General features: G+C 49.3%; 1 protein-coding gene across 1 annotated transcript in view; it reads right to left on the minus strand.

Moving 5' to 3' along the window:
* Positions 1-6030: 6030 nt before the first annotated feature.
* The window catches only part of ST8SIA2 (ST8 alpha-N-acetyl-neuraminide alpha-2,8-sialyltransferase 2), a 31596-nt gene continuing 17653 nt past the window's right edge, over positions 6031-19973 (minus strand). The window contains exons 5-6 of the mRNA XM_086848311.1: positions 17674-17967; positions 6031-8497 (exon numbers count right to left, since the gene is read on the minus strand). Of these exons, the coding sequence (XP_086704437.1) occupies positions 8212-8497; positions 17674-17967 (580 nt within the window). The 3' untranslated portion in view covers positions 6031-8211. The remainder of the gene's footprint in view (positions 8498-17673; positions 17968-19973) is intronic.

A 19973-nucleotide genomic window follows, 5' to 3' on the forward strand; every position in this document is an offset into this window, starting at 1 on the left:
CTGCAGCCGCCTCTCCAGGCCTCATTAACTCCTTTTCATCCTGTTCCAGTGTTTTCCTGCTGTCACCTCTGTCAGAGGCAACAGGTGCTGCACAAAATGTTTTTAGTGTGCCTGTCACCAAGAACAAAATGCATCGTGCTCTGTTGTCTCAGAAATTACAACTGCAACTCCTCTGAGCCATCCAAAGATCGTCCCAGCCAAATCCAGCATCCTCCTCACCCCACCTCCTGGCGTGTGATCCTGCTCCCAATCCTCTGGCATGTACCATGTTTCTGGCAGATGTACCTGATGGGGAAACAGCCACTTGGCATATCCCCACAGCAGCATGGAAGCCCCCCTGCACTTTATTGCCTGTGCAGCATGTGCTTCCTGACAGGAAAACCTTTCCCAGAGGGTTTATTTCTCCATGTGAACTCAGTGTCCCGAACTCCTTTACACGAACAATTGTTCTTTGATTTTCTTTCCCCCCCTACAAAACAATTTATAACAGCTGATTGTTAAAACATCCTGGTTTCCTCTCGTCGTGCTTTTATTGCATTTTTAATTAAAACCGTGGGAAGACCATAAAAGACACATCACAGATGCTAGTGTTTCCATGCCCTGTTTCACATTAAACACCCATAAATACCCACACACCCCTCCTGCACCTCCCTGCCCCCTTTGGCCTGTGGCACATGCAGGGGTCCACCTTTTTAACAGGCCTTTTGGCTAGGAGCTGGCTCCTATTCCAACACACATGCAACACCTTCCCTCCATCCCTAATTGCCTTTCATTTAATGCATGCAATTACCAAAATTGCTTCCTCCAAAAATAAACCACAGAATGCTCAGAGCTGCCTGGCTTCTCAGATGGTTTTCGGCCAAGAAATTTGTGCCCTCCAGGTCTCTCCTGGGAAGCCCAGGAGGAGGCTGGCATGCTTGTAAATCTGCCCCTTCCATAAAATGCGGAGAGAAGGTGCCGTGAAACCTGTGCTGGAGGCAGGTGAGACGCACAGGTTACAAATCACAACGCCTGCCCGGTCATTTCTAGCCATTTGTTATGGTGTCTTAAGTCAGCAACCTCAACAACTCCCCTGGTCTCCAGCCAGGAATAAAAGTGCTGAAGGAAATCAGGCCACGGTAATTTCCCCAAACCCCAGAGCTAACATGCATGGCAATTAATTAATTTAGTGGAGAGAGGATTTTTTTTCTGCTATGAGCTCTCCCAGGAGCTGCCACAATAGCCCATCTCCTTGGCGGTCATCCCATGGCTTTAATCATGTGTCCCACACAGTTCTGCAGGAAAATTCAGCAGAAATGTTTCCAGCATGGTGCCTGAAATTCAGCCTCTGAGGCCCATCTTTCAAAGCAGAAATGTGACCTGAAGAAGTGGATGAAGTCGTGGTGCTGCTGGGCTGCAAGTGCCTCTTGAATTCAGCGAGGTCAGGACAAGTCCCACCACACGCTGGCTTCTCAGTGCAAGAAACAGCACAGCATGCTAAGACTTGGAGTCTTTTGGGGCTAATTATTTGTTTTAAAAGAAAAGAAAACATCCAAGTCTGGAGCTTGTGGTTAATAAAGAGCTTGTAGGAGCAAAGTTCATTTTCCCTAGAGTTGTTTTAGTCGTGGAAGAACTTCAAGAGCTCTTTCTCCAGCTTCCTTGAATTTGTCATTGAAAGTTGCCTGAATTATGCCTGCAAACATCTTTAAATCTGATCACAGATGGAGCATAAATGCCACGTTATTGAAGTTGAAGGACACAGCTTACTTTCTGGGGAATAATACATGGGAGGAAGCTGATACAGAATTACTAGGATGATTCTTGTTTTGTTTTCTTTTAACCATGTTTCCTTCAAAGCTTCCATCCACAGCACAATACTCACCCACCCCCGTAACTAATTCATTATTTTACAGCAAGTAAAATCAAACAGGAGACAAATGATTGTTGTTTAGTGCCATTAGTTTCAATGGCTTTGCACAATATTTGAGTCATTGGCTCTCGTCTTGCTTTGGAGGAATCCCAAATCTGGATGAATCTATGCGCATTATAAACCATCCGTGGGGCCAGGCCAGGCCTGCCTAACAGATGGAGGTCCATATGCTTTGGCTCTGCACCCATATGGAACACTAATATGCAGTCCAGGAATAGAGCATGCCTCTTCTCCTCTTCCTAGCAATCTCCAACCCAAAGTCGTTTCCAGACACAAGCCCAGTTAAGCAAGTTCATCTGGAAGTGGTGCAGCAAGACACTACGAGACTGATGGTCCAAACATAACATTTTCCTTGCTCTGTGGTTCCTGCCCAAGCCTAGATTGCAACATTTTCTAGAAAGCAGCGTGTGAGGCTTTCCAGAGCACTGGATAAAAACCTCATTACGCTGCTCTAATGTGCTTTAACCTTTGCTGCCTGGGTCGTGTGAGAACACCGAGTGCTCCATCAGCCCTCCACGGAGCAGCTTCTCCAGGCAACCAAGCCAGCAAATAGCTGAGGATATTTCACAATGCCTGGGAGGCTTTGTTTGCTGGAGGGACAGGATTAGTGTCAGATGGCCTGCCACCATCCCAGCACAGGGGGACTTAACTTTTATTGCTGGCAGCGTTCCTCCAGCAGAGTCATGGGTTTGTTCTGGCCGGGTACTTTGAGAGGGGACAATGGTCCTGGCTGCTTTTTGGCATTTCAAGGACAGTGTTTTTTCCTAATCCATGCTCAAACTCTGGGCTTTTCTCCTGGATACAATCAACAGATACTTCTCACTTCTATTTTGGGCATGAGAGCAGTAAATTCAGTGCATGCATTGTGCAGCCTTCAAGGAGTTTGGTATCTCCTTTAGGATGACATCTCCATGACTATCCCTGGGGTCTGTCCTCCACCTGCCTGTGCCTTCTTTAGGGCTTGGAGATGTCTGAAGATTCCTGAATTAACCAAGCAGGAGATATTCCCATCCATGTTTTTGCTTCACATTTGTTCTCAGCAAGATCTTGAGGGCATCACAGTAGGAAGGGCCGGCGAGTGCTGATCCTGGTTCTTGTAGGGACACAGGAAGATTTGTTTGGAGATGATGTTAAGCAGCTGGGCTGTGAAGAGAACCAGCCTGTGACAGCTTTGCTCATGCATTGGGTTAGGTTTGATGAACAGGAGTTCATCAAACAGGAGTTATTCCAGCTGGAAAAGGAGATTATTGCTGAATGCCTTGATGTTGCTAATACTGGGAAAGAAGGCCCATCCTCTTGGGTGGAGGATGATTTTTTTGGTTATCATTCAGGCCTCTGTCCAAGGCCTTTCTCAGTAATCTCCTTGCCTGTGTGGGTGATGTGCAGCCATCTGGGGGGCACAAGACCGACATTCCCTGCTGCTGGTGGTATCCACAGTGAGAAGATGACCCAGTGTAGAACTTGCATGTGAGCACTACTGGAGTTGCAGTACGAGATTTACCAGCTCAGAAGTGCTCAGTTGTTTTCACAGAGAAAAATAAGATTAAGTAGTAGTGAAGAAGAGGAAGGCTAGAAAGCATTTGATGTGGTTAAAAGGGGCACCCCAAAATGAAATTCTGCTGTCTGGTGCTGAAGGTGATAGAGTAACACACAGAGATGAAAATGCATGCTAATAAACCATTCATAAACGTGAGAAACCTAAAAATTAAAGCAACCAAAAGACCAAAAGAACTGAAAAATGTATGGTTTAACAAAGCATTACATTTGAGACCCTGGTTATGTGTCTGGTTTTACCTCCTGACATTGTGGGGCACTCTGGAGGAAACCAAACCACTTCCCTGCCGTTCCCTGTGGGTCTCTCAAAGCTTTAAGCTTTAATCTCCATAGTTTCAAGCCTCTCTAGCATGAAATTGGATTGTTTAAATTTTGAAAAGGAGTGGTGGATAAAAAAACCCAGTATCTATGTCATGATTTGTAGATGGTGCAACCTTTTTGAGACTATTTTGCACAAAATTAAAAGTGACTTTGTTTTGGGATCAGCTGAAATAATTTGTATAATTTAAATGAGATCGTTTGAAGGTCTCAGTGTTCTTCCCAAGAAGTATCCAAAATGCAATGTAAAAATACAAACAACTTTCATTACACCTTGAATACAAAATATTGTGTCTTTCTGGTCTGCAAGATTGGTGGCTCAAAAAAAAAAAAAAAAATCAGTTTTTTTCATAGGACTAAAGAAAGCCCTCAGGCAGCTTGAAAAGAAATTAAAAGGTAATTTGAATCACAGTGACTATTTGCACTTTGCTCTCTAATTATCTGGGCTGTGACTGAAGCACAGGGTTGGTTATTGACCTGCAGCAAGCCCTGGCTGGTGGAGAGTTTGGGGGAAGGGGAGAAGCTCCACTCCTGTCCCATGAGGCTGGGAGGGAAGTGGTGCCTTGGGCAGCCCTGGCTGAGGGGCTGGGCAGCGTGGGAAGCAGCCAGGGGATGCTGTGCTGCAGTTCAGAGGAGCTGCTGAGACTCAAATCACCCCAGTCAGCGTTCAACAAGGCAGTATTAATTATAAAGGATGTTGGCAGCGGAGCCTGCGGACTCTGCAGTTTGACCAGAGGAGATGTCAGGTGTCAGGGCCAGGTATGGGCATGATCTCCCCCAGGAGAGCAAGAGCCTTGTCAATGTATATGTATTTATAAGATGTATATGTCAAAGCTGTGGCAGACTCCATGGGATGTAACCCAGCAAACCATGGATAAAATGAAAAGGATTTCTCACTGTGCTGCGGGGAGCAGGCAACACACAACCCTTATCCCCCAGCTGCTGTACACAGAAAATGCCCCAGAGGCACACGGTGAGGAGGACACTGTGCTTGACCAGAAGCACCTTTAGAGCATCACCCCAACAAGCCACGATGGAAAACAGCCCCAAACCCTGGGCTTAGCCAGTTGGAGACTCAAGTTTACCTCTATTTTTCAAGTTTAGGTCACTTCTAACCAACCAGAGGCCTTTTGGCACAAATGTGCCTAACCCATGGGAGGGAGCTCACCTTCCCACAGCCACCAGCACCGCCAGTTTGGACCAGCCTCACTGCTGGAGGGAGTGGTGGGATGCAGGAGGGAAGGGCAAGGGGAGCTGCTGCTGCTGCCATTTACAGCAGTTAAGCAGATTGGTGGTGCAACACGTGCACCTGCATCTCTGCCTAAGCAGCATCAATCCTCTCTTTTGTTTCACTCTTGATGACAGAAGAGCCTTAATTGGGCATGAAGAAATCCATCAAGCAGCAGCTCGGTGCAGCCGTTGGGTCCCCACAGCATCTGGCAGCTGCCGTGCTGCTCCAGGGCTGGCGGCTGCCCCAAAATAGCCCAAATATCAGCCACCCACCCCAAGCCCTGCTGCAGGAGGCGAATCTGAACCTCTGCTCCTGCTGCTCATGCACAGCACAAGGGCTTTGTGCCTCGCTGGGGCTTGGTGGAGCCAGGTCCCAGCTATTTGCTGGAAACTGAGATGATAAATTATGTTTCCAACCTGAGGAGCTGCCCAGAGAACCAGACCAGGGGCTTGACACAAAACACTAAAGCAAGGGGAAATTATTAGTTGTTTTTTGTGCATATAAACACAGCAGAGACCAGCCTGCGTGGCAGCAAGGTGAAATGGGAGCTCAGCCAGGGATTTCAATAGCTGCAGGGTCTTGCTCATGGTTTAATGCATTTTTACAACAGGGGTGGAACAGGACCCATTCTGGGAATAGAAACATCACCAGCAATTTCATCCCCCTGAATAATTTGCTTATAACTTGCCTGTGCTTTGATGCAGCAGCTGCTTCAAGGGCACCAGGAAAAAAAAAATCCCTTCTCCCATCATCTTTTCACCCCCTGGCACACCCCTGTTGTGCTGCTGTAGCTTCAGCTCAATAATCTCTGTAGGCACAGCGAGAACATCCTGATGGCTTTCAATGTCTCCCTGACATCCACATCATGTGGGAAAACAAGCCCAACCTTCCCCTCTCCTTCACCAGCAAAAGGGGTTCCAGGGTCTCCCCATTTAATCCCACGGCACTTCATGGTCTTGCCTCCCCTCTCGCCCTTCTATTCGATGAAAATAAAGAATAAAAATAAAACCCCCGCACATTTATTTCGTTTCCTCTATTTTTATTTAAAAAGAAGGTTTGCTAACAGCAATCAGTACCATGGCCCAAGCCCCTTCATACAACAGTTGGCTTTAGCAGTCCCTGCAGCTCCAGCCCTCCTCTGTCCCTCCCCCGTGCTGGGGACAAACCTGGGAATTATCTGGCTTTAAGAACCACTCCTGAATGGTGGGAGACTCCCTGGGATTGCAGATTACTTCCATCCTGCAGTTTTATTCTCTGTCTCTTTCTGTCTCAGTTTAAGCTGAGGATCACAGCCAGGTTTAGCTTTACTGTGAAACTAAAGTCAAGCAAAAATAATACGCAAAAAAGGAAAAAAAAAGGCACCAGGTTTGAAAAAAAAAAAAAAAAAAAAGACATGAAAGAAATAATTTTCTGGTGCTGGAAAGAAACATCCCCTCAGTGGCAGATTAGCCCACATTTATCCACTATAATGTTGCTTATACCTTAATCTTAGCCATCTTCATCTGACACTAATTAGCAGGCTGCAGGCTCCTGTGGGTACAGTAGCTTCTACGGCCCAAAACATGAAAGTGAGCTCTTCTTTTTACCACTTGAAGCACTCAGCTTTTAAAGAGACAATGTCAAGTATTTCAGCCCCAAACTGTACACTTTTTAACTTAAAAAACACAGCAGCAGGAGGAGGCCCAAAGGTGATGATACCCAGCCATGGCAGCAGTGAAGAGCATGCCTGAGGTCTGCCTGTGCAGTGTTATTTACTCTCCCACAAATTAAACCCAAACAGCCCTCGCTGAACCCTGGACTCACCTGCATTCTGGCACTGAGTGCTAATTAGGAGACAAACAGAATAGGCTACAGAGGCAGAAAATGAAACAGAATCATCAGATCAATCTAGTTGCTTCTTCCAAGACCCCCGAAAAATCAGAGAAAAGCAAATACGGTTATAAAAATTCCTTTATATTTTGGGTTCTGCCTGGCAAAAAAAAAAAACGAAAAGATTATTCTATGATGTTCATGACTAGGCAAGCACTCCATAAAGATCCATCTGACACCCTATTTAACTGTTGGAAGTGAGAGATAATTAGGGCTTGAAAGGACTGAGAGAGTGGGACTCCAGGAATTCAATGCTGTGTGCTGGCTCTTCGGGGAGAAACTGAAAATAAATTATTTAGACTTGAAAAAATCCCTTGAAGTCCTGTGGTCTTTCTGCTTGGCTGGGTCTAGGCTTATCACCCATATTTTGGCAGTTTTTAGAGGGGGAAAGAAGGCAATCTGCTTAGCAGGTAACAGTTGGGAATTAGAGCTGTATGTACTTATGGTTTTCACGAGCCCTGACAGATGTTGAGTGTCTTTGTGACACAGTGAGACTACTCAACGCTAATACTCAATACTAACAGTGCTGGTTTGTTGCAGCAACGCTCCTTCCTGCCACGTTCCAGCATCTCTGCCCCTCCCTAAATTGCTCCTTAGAAAAGGAAGAGAAATACGCACTCAGCATCCTCCTCACCATCCCCCTGGCCCAATGCCGATGCTCTCATTCTGTGGAGGCCCTCACATGTGTGAGTGTCACTGGGTTCAGCTTAGCTCTGCTCCCTGCCACCTCCTGGAGACCCAGCTGCAGCCCCAGAGGCTTCTCCTGCTCCGAGGGCTGTGCCCAGCCTGGCACTCTGTGCTCGGATGGATCTGGGCACTGGTCCCTGCGGTGCCACAGGAGCCTGGGCTGTGAGAGCCACCAACAAACCTTCCCCGCCCACCCCGCTCCCTGCCCCTTCCCCTCCCCAGCACGAGCACGGGGCCAAGGACGCGCCTCGCTGCCGGCGCCCTTGGCCAAACGAACTAACTACCAACCTCGGACCAGTCACGACAAACGGCTCACGTTAACCCATCACCCAACATACCCTCAAAAACCACCTTCACACCTTTGGGATGTGAGGCAAACACCCTTCGAGTCCAGCAAGCCCCACGGCAAAGGGGTCTTGCCCAGGCCAGTCTTGCGAGACTCTCCCGCGTCTCTGCTGCCCCTCCCTTGGTGAACACCGAACAGTTATAATACTCAGGTCAATATATATAGGTACCACGTAGATATATTTGTGTCGCTGTCCCGCGCGTTAACAAAGACGACCAACCCCGCCAGGCACCACTCGTCCTTTCCGCCCCCTCCCCTTCCTCCTGTGGCTGTGCAGGAACGTGCCCGGGGACCACCCTACGTGGCCCCATCGCACTCCCCCACAGTCAGCTTCAAGGCTCCTTGCTGGTGCAGCGTCTTTAAGGCTTTGAACTCCAAGGGCATAGTGTGCGGGCTGGCCTGCGAGGTGTAGCCGTACTTGAGGCTGTCGTAGTAGTGGTACTTGACCGGGTTCTGGTTCTGGTCCAGGGGAAAGGGCCAGAAGCCGTAGAGATAGATCTGGTTGCAGAAGCGGGTGGCCAGGGTGTACATGAGGAGGCCGGTGGTGGGTCGCTTGATGTGCACCTTGTTGGTCAGCCAGTACCTGCAGAGGGACAGTGCAGCCCGTTATTCACCCCGCACACCAAGCTCGTGTCCTGCACGTTCCTCCCTCTCCAGCCTCTCACTGAGATGCATTGGTGACTCAAAGTGAGAGGATTCTGACTAGTAGAGTTCTCCATGCCAAGAAAAAGCCTCTCTGGGGACTGCATCCTCCTGCTCTCTGTCTGCTGGTTACATCACACTTGTTGCCATGGCACTGAAGCATCTCATGCCTCGACAATCCTTTATGAAAAACAAATTGCTTGCAACAGTGGCCTTCGGTACTTCAGCCTACAATTATCTTCCAATCAACCCCAGAGATCAATACCACAGACCAAAGCATCCACATGTCAAGTAGACTCCAACAACCCCTCGAAGCAGACACAGTCAAACACATGCTGATGACTTTCATTGATGAATGAATATTTTACTCTGACAGCAAACACGACAGGGCTGGAAAAACATCTGCCTTGGAACAAAGGGTCACCAGGCTGAAAGAGCTAAAATGCACTGCTGAGTTCCCATTACACCCAGCGAGTGCTGCTGTGATCCTGGACCAAGATACATCACCACACTCGGCAGCGTGAGTCCATCAGACACACAATATGGCACACTGCAATATAAAGTGTGAGCTACGGAGGTCAGCTGTGCTCGCTGCTGGGAACCACGTTAGTTTTTATGAGGGATGGCAAAAAGAACAGGGGAAGGATGTAAGGGATGCAGTGATGCAACAGCAGAAACCGTATCAGCCGTGGTATTTTGGGCTGCTGATAAAAGTTATTGCAGCATCAACATCCTGGAAGAAGATGTTTCCAGTGCCCTGTATTTATTGCAAAGGCAACTTATCTGGTTTGCTCAGCAGGAAAACACTGTCAGAAGAGCAAAATCAGAAAGCAAAAGGTTTGGGGAGGTAGAAGATATCCCCATCAGGCACAATCCCTCCTCCTCCAGCACATCTGATGCCAGCACTGCCCTGGAGCAGGCAGGGCTGGTGCAGGCAGCACATCCTGCTGTGCTGCAGCCTGTCTGAGCTTGGAATATTTTAAACAGGTATTTCCAAGGGCCTGGGCTCAGGTGAGTGACTGGCAGCACCTTGGATAAAAGGCAGGAGGAAGCAGAGCAGAGCACGTGGCATTTCTGTGCTCTCACCAGATGTTTGGGGTCCTGAGCTGGGTTCTGCAGTTGCAGAGGAGCCCCTGGAAGTGTCTTGCTCATCATCTGCACTTTCTGCTGGGCTCCTGAGGGTCTGGTGCTCAGACAGCAGGAACCCTTGGGAGAGCTGAGCCTTAATCCTGCCAATTAGCTTTTCACAAAAGCCATTAAAATTTAGCAACCAAGGCACAAAACGTGCTTGCTTGTTCTCAGCCAGATAAGACAAAAAAAATTGACTTTTCTGGTGAATCAAATTCTGGAAGCAGAGTGACCACCTCAGCATGTGCAGGAAGGGCACAAGGACAGCTTTTTTGGGTGCTACATGCAGGGGTGTTCAAGGGGGCTTTAGCAAATGATGGATTTGATGTTTTGGGAAGGAGGTCTTTGCCTGGCTCACGCTGGCATCCAGCACGGAAAAGGAGCAAGAAACTGGGGGAAAAGCAGTATCTCAGTGGGACAGCATCAGCATTTTCTGTGCTTGCCCAGCCATAGGGCTGTGCTGTGGGGACCCAGCAGAGCTCAATGCAGTGCCACAGCAAGCTGCTCCCACAGGTAAAGCAGCCTCCTTGATGAGTTTATGGGTAAGCACATTAGACCCCCTGTGTGCAGAGGGAAATGGGAGATTATCACAACCATTTAACACTGTGAATTAGGGTATCCTCATGCAGCAGGGGAGCCACCTGGGAAGAACTGTCAAGCCATATTAACCAGCTGGCTTTGGCAGGGGGGACAACTGTCTGGAGTTTGTCCTGCAGCTGCTTTAGCCTTAAAACTGTCCTTTCTATCAAATTACCAGCTGGAGTACACAGAAAAATACTGGTGACCTTCTGCCCTCCCAAAATACTAACTTTTGTGTTTCATTGAGAGGCTGTAAATACTTTGTGAGCATCTAAGGACCCTGACAGCAAGATGAAGTGGCTCTTGCACAGAGGCACTGTGACCATTCATGTGACCACCAGTTTCATGCATATTAACAATGAGAAAAATGCCCTGGGTCAGACACTGAAGCACATGCTGTCCTCTGCAACCCAGCACACACAAAAAAACCTTACCAATTCCAACAAATGTGCACAAGCCACCACCCAAAAACAGCCCTACCATTACCAATCCAGTGTATCCACCTCACCAAATGCAGCTAGTGAGCACTCACTTGATAATATTGGTGTGAGGAACACTGACAATTCATTTTTTTAACAATGAAAATTAAAACCTGGCTCTTTTGTCTGTATTTCCCTTTGTTGCAGGCAGGGTATTGCAAAAACCACACTCATGCAGCATTATAAATTCTCAAAGTAGCTTTGAGAGGGGGTGATGGACTCCAGGCTGTCCCAAACCACCCACATGGATGACATAACATAACACATAATGCCCAATCCATAAAACAGGCCATGCCAAAGCTCCTGCAATTTGTTTCCTGGAAAGTGAGGGTGGGAAATCCTCTGGTGAGGTCTGGGAAATACTTTTTAATGACTGCTTTGTGATGGGAGTGTCAGAGCAATGCAAGACCTTCCTCTTATCTCTCCCACCACTGTCCAGCAAAGACAGTAGCCACAACCCTGGTGCAGGAGAGAACAGCTGGGGATGGAAATAAAACGTAATTAATTCTGTAAATCCAAATGAGGTTGTCTGGGCGCACATGGGATGCTGTGTCAACAGCACACCTTTAATATGCAAGGTCCAGGATTTTAATTAGGAGGAAAGATAATCTCGAAGCAGGCAGTAATTATTTTTCGAATTGGCTACACCAATCACCATAACTATTAACTGCAACACTTTATGGAAAGAGACAGCAATTAAAAGAGAAGAGTAAAGAGCAGTCCTGAAACCCAATACCTCTGTTCTCAGAGCTGTTCTCCCAGGGAGGACCTCCTTCAGAAGCTGTGTCTGTAAATAAACCCTCAGGTGTGGATGCAGCTCCTGAGATAGGCAGGAGCCTGAGCAGGATGTGGCTCACAACAGGAACCACGATGCTGTCAGGGAAAAATTGCCTGAGACAGCTCTGGCTTTAGATCATGACACTGACAGATGGAAAATGCCATCACGTCTTCAAGGCCATCTTTTGTAAGGAGGCAGCCTAGACACAAGCCCTAACACCTTCTTGAACTGAGCCTTAAGAAGAGCAGCTCAGTCTCATCCTACAGCTGGGAGGTGGCTTTGGTTGCTCCTCATCTCCTGATCCTCAACTGGAGATGATTAGAAGCCTCCTAAGCAGAACTGCTGCCAGGTGCCTGACCATCAGTGTGTGCCTCTTGTGAGGAGGCTGCTCTGCAGCCACAGAAAGAAACTGGGACCTTAAATCCCAGGGGGAATTCTTCAGGAGGCAACTGCTGAAGCTGCCCCTTGGAAGCCACAGCTGCCACCCGAGCCAGGGAAGGTGGCAGCCTCCCCACTGCACACCTGGAGCATGTGCCCCACCACACTGAGAGTGCTCATCCTCCCCCAGCATCACTGAATCTGGGGAGAAGAGCCTGGCCTGGATTTGGGCTGGAATGCTGGGTGCAAAACTCCTCCCTGTAGGCAGCATTCAAGGACTGCTAGAGAGGGTGGGGTCCTGCTCTCTGCTTACCAACCAGCTCCTGACACGCCTGAGAAAAACCTAAAATAACTTGTACCCTCCAGGAAAGGGTTAACCCACAGGATAAAATTAACAGAAAATCCATTGCCCTGATGAAATGAATAAAAGACATAGGTCAATGAAGAAATCAAATTTCAGCAGTATCAGCTGCATTATTTCATGATACAAATCAGAATAGCTGAAATAATGCAATTTCAGACTCTTTTAAAAGAGCTAATTCATAAAAGTGTGACACAAACACAAGCTGTTGTGGAGGAGCTAGTCCTTGACTGGCAGCAGTGTATTATCAGTCTGCCACACACATCCTGCTCCCAGTAATACCCTGGAAAAACCAGACACAGATAACCAGAGTGAGTGCCCTGACTGATGCTGGTGCAGGGGGGACAGGACCTGCTGGTGCTGGCAGGGGACAGAACATGTCCCAGTGATGGGTGGATGGAGATGAAGTGCTGGAGCCCAGAGAGCAACTGATATCCACCCATTCAGCTTCTTCCAGCCCTTTTCTGTCCAGGTGTCGAGTTTCCTCTGGTACCTCCAGCAGAACAGCCAAGAGCCAGGGACAGTGATGAGAGCTGTGCTAGACAAGCAGGAACAGACATGTTCCCATCCAGATGCTAACACTGACTCCAAGGACTGCATCCACAGGTTGGGAAAAGCCCAAACACCAAACCCAGCCTCCTTGTCTAGACTGGACCCAGACCATGGAGCCTGGTTCTGGTTTTGGTGACTTGGCACAAGCAAATCAACTCTGAGCCACAGATAAAAACTCTCTTCTCCTCCAGATCTTGAGCCCTGTGATGCCTTTTCAAACACATATGGTACTCAACACCCTCAGGTTAAAGCATTTCCAAACAGACAAAAAATAAAAATAATTGAAAATAACCTTATTTCTTTCACCTTTCCTTTCTATGCCCCTTCATTTCTTTTGAAAAAGACTAAATCTTCCAGATTAACAGGAACAAATGAACTCTCTTGGGCCCCTAGTGCAGACACGCCACAGCTCAGGTTCAATGTGCCTCAAGTGCAGAAGAGGAGAGGATAGTAGTTCACACAAGGACTTTTTTTACAGGATATCCACTGATCTAAGCCACACACAGCTTTAGGAGGTGTTCACAGCACACCTTTAATCCCACTCCAGTCACACAATTTTGAGTGGCTGTTTTGCCTGCACCCTTTGGACATCTTGTTCCCTCACCTGAGTACAGGACCACAGCCCTTAAACCATTTGTTTAATGTTTGGGGGAAGGGCTTTAAGGCACAAGACCCCTGGGCAGGTATTTCAGAGGAGCCCCTGTGACACTCCATAGGGGAGGAGGCATAAAGCAGCTGGGTTAGAAAACTCACAAGTGGGTGATGCTGGCCCGACACTGCTGGACACAGCAGAACCAGTCTTGAGACAGAGGGTGAGAAAAGCTGGGCTGGGAGGGCTGTGAAAAGGAAAAGCAAGAGCTTAGGCTGGATGTGTTAGAGAAAAGCAGAGGCTGTGGAGGGATGCAAGGGAGTGCAGGCAAAGCAACAGGTCAGGAGAACCATCTGCACACAAGCGAGGTAAAGGATGCTGGAATGGAGGTGGCTGAAAGGGGACACGAGGCGAGGAGGGACCAGGTTTCCACCACGAGGGCTCCCACCAGGGCTGATGGATGGGAAAGACATCGTGCCCTGAAACCCCAAGTGAAGGCTCAGCCCCTGTTTTGCTGTGAGGAGCCAGGCAGAGATCCAGGGCAAAGATGAATGCAGCTTGTGGCCTGTCAGGCTGCAGTTCTGAGTGCAGGTGGCACCCTGGGCACGGCGATCGCTGTCCTGAACAGCGCACACCAGCTGTCACAGCTTTTGGATGTTAAACCTAATGGGAGACCAAGCCAAGGAGCTGGAAGCTTTATTGATTTTTAATTTCTTTTTTTCTCAAGAAGCCCTTAACAAAATCTTATGGGACTGGAATTGGTTACTGCCAAAAGACCCTTGTGATGGACACAGTGAGAAATGCTAGGCCAGATTAGAAAAAGTGAAATGTGTCCCTGAGTTTGCTGCGAGGAGTGACAGACAAACCTCCAGACACAATTATTTTCCCTCTCCTCCTGCGTTTCATGTTATTTCTCTAACGAAAGCTGCTTGGCAGTAGGGATTACAAGGCTTTTTGGAGACACTAACAGGCAATTTATAAGGGGCTTGCTCGCTCCCCAGCCAGGTGAGGAGCACGGGGCTCGCCAGAGGAATGGCTGAGGGGATATTTTATGGAACTGCTGAGAAGTAGGGCATGCACACACCCTGAAACACACAGCACTGTCCCCAGGAGCTGGCTCCCTGCCACCAAACTGCCCCTCTCTTCAGCCCTGGGGGAGACTTGGCTTCCTTCTGAGCTCCTCCACTGGAATGCTGAAGGGTCCCTCCCCTCCTGGTGTGAGAAAAGCCTCCATCCTACTGCACTGATTATCCAGAATCAACAACCCAAAAAGCTATCAGCAAACATTTAAAGCACCCTCATAGCTAGAAAGGTGATGTCTCAAATGATGCTGTTAAGGACAACAAAACCAAATGCTTTTTACTTATCTCAGCAATGCACCCTCTACAAATGCCCCAAAATGCACTGAAAATTATAGGAAAAACGCTCAATTGCCACTGAAATGAGTTTTGGTTTGAGGGGAAGCAGAGCAGGACAATAAATACTGTGGTTCAAGGAGGAGTCAAGGGCTCACAAATGTGTTTTGCTGGTAGTGGAGGAAGAAAAGGCAACACTTTTGTGGCCAAATTGAAGTTGGCTGAGATGTCAGCCTTTGTAGAAAGTGCTATCCCTTGGGAAAAAAAAATATAAAGGGGTGCCTTGGCTGAAAAACTTCCCCCATTTTTCATTTCTTTGTGACTTCCAAATCAACTCAGGGTAGATGATAAAAGGTGGTTTTATCCAAAAAGGGAGAAGATGGGACCTCTCTTCAACAGCAGCCCACAGCAGCACAGAGGGATGTGCTGTGGGGCTTTGTGGATCACTCATTCTCTGCTGCACACCACATGCTACAAAATGTGTTTGTTTCACAAATCTCAGATCTGTCAAACAAAAGCATAGTGCTATGAACCAGCACAGAGAGAGCTGGAGAGACAGAGGATGTTGTTGCAGACCATGTCCCTCATAAGCAAAAACATGGGATGGTCATGGGAATTGGACAGTGACACAGAAGATGAATAAGTAAACTCCAAGTGATTCTGGTCAGTTTGACCTGAGGAAGGACTCCTTCACCCCAAACCACATCATATCAATTACCCTGAGGTAATACAGACCAAGAGGGTCAGCCACCTCCCTCAGCTGTGCCCAGTTCATTCAATTCTGCCTGAATCACTCTCAAATCCACCCAAGTCCAACCCTGAGGAGGCTGCACCCAGGAAAGGGTTAACACTGACTCCAGAATCTCACAGCCCTTTGCCCCCCCAGCCCTGGGTGACTCCTCTGTGAGCTCCTGGGCCAGCCCACAACACAATGGGTCAGTGCTGAAGTGCTCCCATCAGTTCAGGCTTTCCGAGGGGGCTGCAGTTTTCATTAGATTAATTGCTAATCAGTAGGCATCCTTGTTTTCCTGCTGATAAGTGTGAGAGCAGGAGGGCAGGTCAGGCAGCAGCTCCCTTGGCTTAGAGGGCAATCCCTGACGAGGATTAGCACTGGCCTCTGTGGTTATAATTGAATTAGAGCTGCCAGGAGCCACCTTCTCCCCTGCCCCCAGCACGGTGCCCAGCCCAAGGGACAGGATTGAGGTCCTGGCTGTATTTCCAGCCAGGACCTTGGAGTTTGCCATCAGCATCAGCCACTGTCCAGCCACGTGCTGGTGCCACATTCATCCCCAACACCCCCAGCTCACTTCATGTGCTTGCTGCTCTGACTGCTTGCATCCCCCCAAGCCATGGGGGAGAGAGGTGCATTGCTCCCTGCAGCCCTGAACCCCTGGGCTTCCCCCAAAACCCCTGCATCTCCTCCAGCCAGGCACATCCTGCCAGCCACAGGTGGTGGCTCCAACCCTGCTCTGCTGGAGCTGCACAGGGACAACCAGAGTGCCATCCAGCCCAGCTGGAGCACAGGGCTGTGGCACAGAAAGGCCAGGAAGAAGCTGTGAGTTGGAAGATAAACTCAGCAGCTGAGCTTGTGGAGGCATCCTCCTCTCCCAAAGGAAAGCGATGCCTAACCCTTGCCAACTCCTCTGCAAAGCTTCCTATGGGAAGTTTCTGGCACTGGGAATGGTTGCCAGCACAGGATTAGCAGCCTGTTGATTTAGAGGGCTTATTACAGGAGCTTAATTCTATTTTGACAGATGAAAGTAAGTCAATTATAGCTAGAAATAGCTCTGAATTTGGGTTATGGGATTTTTTTTCTTCCTGTCTTCCCCTTCTGTGAGTTGTGGTATCATTTCCTTCCCTTTCTTTACCTCAAAGCCAGTGTTTTCTGTGAGATGCCTCTCTGGCCCAGGGAAGTCTCTAACACAGGCATTTGGGGCAGATGTGGTACTTGCTCATTATTGCTGCCTGTGAGGCACTGTGGTACCAACCCACTCCTCCCAGCCTCTCCAGGCCTCCTGGAGCCCCTCCTTGGGCTTGCTCCTGGCAGAAATGACCCCAAAACCTGTCCCCTACCCACCCCCAGCACAACCTGAGCTGGGTCAGGAAACACCCAGCAGGGACCAACTGACCTGCAGAACTCAGACTCAGAGGTGTGCAGGAGAAGTGCTCAAAGAAATCAAGGAACATTAATGCTGAGGCCTACAAGTGGGAGCATCAGCCACACAAGGAAATTCCCATCCTGTCAGATTAACGGGGTCTGGTCAGGATCAAAGGACAACTACTGCCATAAGTCACTGCCTGAACTCCCTAAATGCCTAAGGAATCATGATCTTCCTAGAGAAATAAAGCACAAAAGAGAGAGCCTAACCCATTCCCAAGTCATTTACATGAAAATCTCACCCCTGGGGCTCTCTTTATTTTATAACCTCCTCATCCCCATCACACCTGTGACTCCTGTACACCTGAAGATGCAAGCAGGAAACAGGAAGACCCTTTCCTTCCCTCAGAGTAAACCCAGTCACCAGCACTGGCCCTGTTTATCTGATCAGCAGGACCAGTCCATGTCACCCCCCTCCCAGCCAGGCTCACACACCAGCTCCCTGACTGGAGGAGCCGTGTCAGACGTGCTCGTGTCACTGAAGCACAAGGTGACAAATCTCATTGCTGGCTCAGTGCACACATGTTTCTCCAAGGAAAGCCCTAACCACAGGCTTGGGAGTTACAGGGACACCTCAGGAAAGCACTGGAGGTTTGGATATTGCTAAAAGCCCTCACACTCAAATCTAGGGATTATCCACCACCCCACCCTCATGGTCTGCAGCAGGAAACAGCTTGAACTGTTTTCCTCCAGCACAAACCCATGGGTTGCTCTCCAGCTCAGGAAATGCTGGCTGGGGGCACACCAGAGAGGCTCTCACCCTCGGACAGCGTGCAGCAGGCGCAGCGAGGGGTAGGCAGTCCTGACGTTGATGTGGTGCTTCAGGATGAGCTCGTTCACCCACTCCACTCGCTCCTTGCCCCCCTTGGCCATGAAGGCTGGGATCCAGAGGATGCTGCCGTTGAGGCTGTGCAGGCGCTGCAGCAGCTTCTCCCTCCAGGTCTCGTTCACCAGGTCCTCGAAGGCGCGCTGGATCACCGAGGGGTTCATCGTCACCAGGTCTGTCTTCATGCCCACGTCCTGAGAGTACTCCTGGACAGGGGCCAGGTTGCACCTGCAAAGGGAAACACCCAGCAGGCCTGTTCAATGCACTGAGAGAGGGCAGTGACAGGCAGGAGAGGAGTGTGATGCCAAAAGCCAGGGCTGGTGACAATGTGACATTCACCCTCGCTTTTGGGTGGAAGAGGAGGGACAATGACCCTCTGCAGTCAATTAGTGATGGTGAGCCATCTCCATCTCAGGCCACCATCCCGTGTTGGCACGTGCCCCTCTGGGACAAGGCTAATATCAGCCACAAGTGTGGTGTCTCATGGGTGGTTTGCAGGGAGCGGCAGCTCTCCTGGAGCTCTTCAAAAATAACACCAGCAGCAAAGCTCCACTCTCTGCTCCCAGGGCAGATTTTAGACTAAACAGCCTTTTCCACTCAAGGAAAGCACTCGCCTCTTAATTCCAGCCCTGCTGGAGTAACATTATCCCAAAGGCCTTCTGTCCTCCTGGCGAGTCTCTGCAAACAGCAGACGTGGCGGCACCGGTGGCGATACCGACACCAGCGGGAGGGGGGTGCCAGGACAAGGCCTCCACGGGGCCTGGCTGTCTGGAGGCTGTGACCCTCAAAAATCACCTTTTTTCTGTAGTGTTCACTGGTGCCTCCTCTAAGATTGTACATGAGGGCACAGGCCGTGAGCTGCCGTGTCACACCAGCATGGGGGCTGAGGGCCTGTGGGACAAACTGCCAACAAATCACCCTTGTTACAGAGTGGCTTCCTACAGCTCCTTGAGGGGGGTAATCTGTGTCTGTGCCATACACACAGCACGAGGAAAATGGCACCAGGAACCAGCTGATGGAGGGATGCAGAGAGATGCTCCCCCAGCATCCTAAAAACCAGAGGGTGCCCATGTGTTTGCACACTGAGTGCTCTGCTGTGGTGTTTGACAGTGAAGTTACAGTATTTAATGAACAGGAATTGCATCCTAACCATCTGCCTCGATAATCAGCCATTATTACTGTTTTCCCTACTTACAGATGGGGAAACTAAGGGAATGGTGGAAAGAAAATCCAGACACTGGCATGGGGGCCCTTTGATTCACTCATTGCAGGAGTGAATTCAGTAAAAATAAACATTGGACCTGTGTCCTGGACACAGACACAATCACTGGTCACTGCCAACCCTGCTGAAAAGGCTGCTTGGATGGAGCAAACCTTCCTCAGGAAGATGCAGGTTCCAGCAGCGGCTCAGACAACCTACAATGGGAAGAGTGTTTGTGCCAGACCTGCACTAGCACATGGCTGGGGAGAAGTTGCTCAAAATCCCCATCCTCACATCCAGAAAAGCTTTTCTCCTGCAATTTTGCTGCCTGACATGAGTGCCCCTCACTAAAGTTTGCCAGAACCACAATAAGCAGTTTTTCCCTGTGCTCACTTGTGTTCCAGTTAAGGAAAATGCTCTATTCCCTGTGGACAGGCTGGAGCTGCCAGCAGCCAGACAGCTGGAGCAGCAGGGTTTGAGTGGGGGACAGAGGTGACATTATCCTCATTCCCACGTCACACCAGCACCGCCTCTGTGAGCTGCTGATGGATTGGGCTGTCTTCGTAATAGACTCGCCAGAAAACAAATGTCTGCATGTACATAAATCATCTTTGGATTCCACAGCCTCTTAACTAACAGGAGCTTTGGGCTGGGAGGGCAGGAGCTCCTCCTCTCCACTTCAGACACCTCCTGTTGTGAATTTGGTGCGTCCCAGAGGGCTCAGGATGTGCTGCTGCAGGTCCCTGGGGCAGGGCAGCTGCAGGGACAATGGCACTGGGGACAGAGGGGACACAGGGGAGTGTCAGACCTGGGCATGCACAAGTGTGGTGCCAGAGCATCGTGTGCTGGAGGGCAGAAGTGATTTGGGGATGAATAAGGTTTGTGAGAGCCCAGGATGGGGTTTGTTTACCAGAGGACAAACATGAGAGAAAAGGAGGTTGGCGGGTGGTTCATGGTGCACCATGAGAAGAGACAAGGTGCACTCGCAAGAACAGGTGGGGAGCACTTGGAGACGAGTGGGAGGGTTTTCAGC

The sequence above is a fragment of the Cyanistes caeruleus genome, chromosome 13, assembly GCF_971803275.1.
Source record: "Cyanistes caeruleus chromosome 13, bCyaCae1.hap1.1, whole genome shotgun sequence".
NCBI lineage: Eukaryota > Metazoa > Chordata > Aves > Passeriformes > Paridae > Cyanistes > Cyanistes caeruleus.